Here is a 5,222-nt window from a genome sequence, read left to right on the forward strand (position 1 = left end):
CATCCTCCAAGAGCAACTTCTCCCAACCATCCAGGAACAGTTTGGTGACAAACATTGCATTTTCTAGCATGATAGAGCACCGTGCCATAAGGCAAAAGTGATAACTAAGTGGCTCGGGGAACAAAACATTGATATTTTGGGTCCAGGAAACTCCCCAGACCTTAATCCCATTGAGAACTTGTGGTCAATCCTCAAGAGGCGGGTGGACAAACAAAAACCCACAAATTCTGACAAACTCCAAGCATTGATAAAAAAAAAAGAAAGAATGGTCAACACTGCATATATTGACTCTGCATCAACTTCATGTAATTGTCAATAAAAGCCTTTGACACTTATGAAATGCTTGTAAATATACTTCAGTATTCCATAGTAACATCTGACAAAAATATCTAAAGACACTGAAGCAGCAAACTTTGTGGAAATTAATATTTGTGTCATTCTCAAAACTTTTGGCCACGACTGTAGTGAATGATATGGACGAGATACAGAACACATATATATATACACACACATATACATGCATACATATATATATGTTCTGTGTGTGTATATATATATATATATATATATATATATATATATATACACACACACACACACCAGTCAAAAGTTTGGACACACCTACTCATTCAAGGGTTTTCTTGATATTATTATTTTCTACATTGTAGAATATTTGTGAAGACATCAAAACTATGAAATAACACATGGAATCATGTAGTAACCAGAAAAAGTGTTAAACAAACCAAAATTCATTTTATATTTGAGATTCTTCAAAGTAGCCACCCTTTGCCTTGAAGACACCTTTGCACACTCTTGGCATTCTCTCAACCAGCTTCATGAGGAAGTCACCTGGAATGCATTTCAATTAACAGGTGTGCCTTGTTAAAAAGTTAATTTGTGGAATTTCTTTCCTTCTTAATGCGTTTGAGCCAAACAGTTCTGTTGTGACAAGGTAGGGGTGGTATACAGAAGATAGCCCTCTTAGGTAAAAGACCAAGTCCATATTATGATAAGAACAGCTCAAATAAGAAAATAGAAACAACAGTCCATCATTACTTTAAGACATGAAGGTCAGTCAACCTGGAAAATGTCAAGAACTTTGGCTCTCATGAGAACCGCTACAAGAAAGGAAGACCCAGAGTTACCTCTGCTGCAGAGGATAACTTCATTAGAGTTACCAGCCTCAGAAATTGCAGCCCAAATAAATGCTTCACAGAGTTCAAGTAACAGACACATCTCAACATAAACTGTTCAGAAGAGATGGCGAGAATCAGGCCTTCATGGTCGAATTGCTGCAAAGAAACCACTAGTAAAGGACACCAATAAGAAGAAGAGACATGCTTGAGCCAAGAAACACGAGGAATGGACATTAGACCGGTGGAAATCTGTCCTTTGCTTTGATGAGTCCAAATTGGAGATTTTTGGTTCCAACCGCCGTGTCTTTGTGAGACGCAGAGTAGGTGAACGGATGATCTCTGCATGTGTGGATCCCAACGTGAAGCATGGAGGAGGTGTGATGGTATGGGGGTGCTTTGCTGGTGACACTGTCATTGATTTATTTAGAGTTCAAGGCACACTTAACCAGCATGGCTACCACAGCATCCTGCAGTGATACGCCATCCCGTCTGGTTTGTGCTTTGTGGGACTATCATTTGTTTTTAAACAGGACAATGACCCAAAACACTTCCAGACTGTGTAAGGGCTATTTGACCAAGAAGGAGATGATGGAATGCTGCATCAAGATGACCTGGTCAAGATGACCCCAGAATCACATGACCTTAACCCAATTGAGATGGTTTGGGATGAGTTGTACAGCAGAGTGAAGGAAAAGCAGCCAACAAGTGCTCAGCATATGTTGAAACTCCTTCAAGACTGTTGGAAAAGTATTCCAGGTGACGCTGGTTGAGAGAATGCCAAGAGTGTGGTACGGTGTCATTAAGGCAAAGGGTGGCTACTTTGAAGAATCTAACATATATTTTGAGTTGTTTAACACTTTTTTGGTTACTACATGATTCCATATGTGTTATTTCATAGTTTTGATGTCTTCACTATTATTCTACAATGTAGAAAATAGTAAAAATAAAGAAAGACCCTTGAATGAGTAGGTGTGTCCAAACTTTTACTGGTACTGTATATTCTGACTGACAAAGTACCAGAAGGGATTGTTTAAATGTGCTCATCAACCCATACAATCTACTCTTAACATTTTGGTAAACAAATATTTCAATTTCTGTAAAAAATCTATAAACTAAGAACACAGGCAAAAGGACAGTGAAGGCAGGTTATTACGTACATAGAGAAGGGTTCATCTCTTTTTTTCTATAATTTCTTCCCAATATAAATCCACAAGAATATGAATCGCACACAACAAAATTTGCTTTCGAACAAACGTACCTAAAGGTCTTGCAGAAATTGCCAACGCTGTGGAGCATCTGCTTTGCTATCATCCCCCTCATATACTCAACATATTACGAAAGCAAGGAACTTCTCTCTCCATCTCCAACAGTTAAGTCAGGGAAAATAGATTACTTTATGATTACATCCCAGGATCCACAGATTTGTAAGGGAGGATTTGACGTTTTTTTTTTTTTTTTTTTTTTACAATTTCAAGTTAAGAGTCTGTTTGCTCCCTTGGTCCCGTTAAATCATTTTCATGTTAAACTTGCGAGGGGCGTCTGCGTTGTTGCTGCTCATCCCAGCGTCTGACTTGCGTGGCACATACTCAATCTCTATGTTGTGCTTTGTGGCCCCTTTACCTCTACTCCACAGAAAGAGTAGCACCAGACAAAACAGGACGACACCAAGGAAAGATATGAAACCCATGGTGGTGGCGATGATTAAGGTCTTTATGTCGAAGGGGAAAGGGACGTTGGTTCGGGTCCCATTGGCACCATTCTCATTGGGCTGGTTGGAGATGAATGCAAAGGTCTTGTTGGGTTGGTGAGGCCAGTCTGGAGAGTAGCTATGGACATGCAGGTGGGCGAGAGATGTGTCGTTGCCACCGGCGTTGCTGGCTATACACACATACGTGCCATTATCCTGAATCTGAGCGTAGCGCACCTCAAGGGTGCCATCGGGGAATACTGTGAGCCGCCCGATGGTTTTGGTCGTGATGAACTGCTTCTGGGGTGAGAGCCACATGATGACTGGGGCGGGATCACCGTCCGCCTGGCATACAAAATGAACAGTAGTTCCCTCGTCCACAAATTTCTGCTGCGCCTTGCGGTCCCGGATCCTGGACTTGCGACACGTGAAGTAGTTGGGCTGCAGGACGTCCGGGAAATCTTTAAACTCTTTTCCCTGTACGAACTCAGGTGAAGCGCAGGTGGGTTGCTGCCGGTTGAAGTTGAGCCTCCAGCGTCTCCGGAACACCCACAGCAGCCGGCAGTCACATGCCAAGGGGTTATCGTAAAGCGCCAGAGTCTCCAGGTTGCCTACCGAGTGGAACGCAGACTCCTCCAAGGTGCTCAAGGCATTGCCAGACACATTGAAGATCTTCAGATAGTTTAGGCCTCGGAACGAGTAAGGCTCGATCATAGCCAGCCTGCCCCCAACCAGGTGAAACTCCTGGAGCCTCAGAAGGTCATGGAGCTTATTCCCCTCAATGGTGTGGATGGGGTTATAGGACAGATTTAGAAACCGTAGGTAGACCAAGTGCCGGAGAGCCACGTATGGGATGGAGGTCAGGTTGCCATTGGTGATGGTCAGCGAGGTGAGGTTCAGTCCATAGAGGCAATTGGAGGTCATGGTGTCCAGGTAGGGCCAGTTGGCGATCTCCAGCACTTTCAGCCGGTACAGTCTTTTGAAGGAGTAATCCTTAATAACGTAGATGTTGAGGTGGCGCAGCCTGAGAAAGATCAAACTGTGGAGGTGGGTGAAGGCCTCGGTGGGCACCGAGGTCAGGTTGCACTTCTCCAAAGTCAGCTGCTCCAGGCTGCTGAGACCATGGAAGGCCCGGTGGGAGATAAACACCAAGTCATTGTCGCCCACCTCCATGGAGCGCAGGTTGTACAGGTCTTGGAACATATAGTCCAGCAGGATGACTATCTTGTTCTCACTGATGTCCAACTGGGTGAGGTTGCTGAGGCCCGTGAACACACCCAGCTGGATGAGTTTGAGCTTGTTGCTGCGCAGCCCCAATGTCCGGAGGCCGTACAGGTTGTTGAAGGCGCCGGGCTCGATGGCCGAGATGGTGTTTTCGTTGAGCTCCAGCTCCTCCAGGTTGGGGTAGGCTGCGAACTCGTCCATGTTGATGGTCTTGATGCGGTTCTTGCTGAGGTCCAGCAGCTGCGTTTCTGTGGGGATGCCCTCAGGGACGGACATAAGCTTCTTGCGGTGGCATATGACCGAGCGCTCCTGGGCATTGCACTCGCAGCGGGACGGGCAGCCTGTGGTGGAACCGGACAGTACGGTGCCCAGCATCAGAATCAGAATGGGCTGCCAGCAAGCCACCAGGTAGCTGTGCCCACTCGCTTCCCTGGCCCCCATCCTATCGGTTACCTATGGAGACACAAGAGAGACAGAGAAAGGACATGTCAGAAAAACAATCACTGATTAGATACTCTAAATAACACTGGGCTATTTCCTTATCATTAAAATTGGTGAAAAGTGAGATCACTTTTGTATTGTATTTTGAAGCCACATTCTGCAGTATTGCTCCATATAAAATGCTTTGAAGTGTGGGAAAAGGAGTGTCCTATGAAAACATATTATACTGTTTGTTCTCTTTTGAAAAATAGTGACTACTATTCTCTGCCAGGCATTTTGACGCCAACAATGAAAAGCAATAAGATGTAAAGCGATGCCATAATCATGTGACACAATTTGAAATTGAGTGTAAAAGTTTTGCTGCAATATTAATGACACAAAGGAAATAGGAATGGGGGTGAGGGGTTACTAGGAATAAGGTATGTATTTGCATAATGGAGAAAACTGACATGTTTGAATTCTGCAATGCTCACTACTCTACACAGAGCTTCAAAGGCATTTCAGATGCAGGAGGCTCCTGTGAACTGATGGAACAGTGTTCGCTGAAGGATTCACATGCAATGGTTACATCAGCACCATATTAGACTCATTTATGATCCATAAGAGGAAATGTTGAGCTCGGATAGACAGTAGATGTATCACAAAGAATGTGAATCAATTCCTGGCATTCGGGTGTGATGCTGCCTGGTTATGTATTGTGTGTGTGCGGCGTATACCCACTTATTTTTCAGTGG

General features: G+C 44.2%; 1 protein-coding gene across 1 annotated transcript; it reads right to left on the minus strand.

The window, feature by feature from the left end:
• Window positions 1-2,640: 2,640 nt before the first annotated feature.
• On the minus strand, window positions 2,641-4,494 carry LOC120065784 (leucine-rich repeat and immunoglobulin-like domain-containing nogo receptor-interacting protein 1). Its single transcript, XM_039016837.1, has one exon. The coding sequence runs from the start codon at window positions 4,486-4,488 to the stop codon at window positions 2,641-2,643; it is 1,848 nt and encodes a 615-aa protein (XP_038872765.1). The 5' UTR covers window positions 4,489-4,494.
• Between the last annotated feature and the right edge of the window lie 728 nt (window positions 4,495-5,222).

The sequence above is a fragment of the Salvelinus namaycush genome, chromosome 21 (genome assembly GCF_016432855.1).
Source record: "Salvelinus namaycush isolate Seneca chromosome 21, SaNama_1.0, whole genome shotgun sequence".
Lineage (NCBI taxonomy): Eukaryota > Metazoa > Chordata > Actinopteri > Salmoniformes > Salmonidae > Salvelinus > Salvelinus namaycush.

Coding starts and splice junctions, on each gene's coding strand:
- LOC120065784 (XM_039016837.1), bottom strand. CDS start 4,488: ATGGGGGCCAGGGAAGCGAGTGGGCACAGCTACCTGGTGGCTTGCTGG.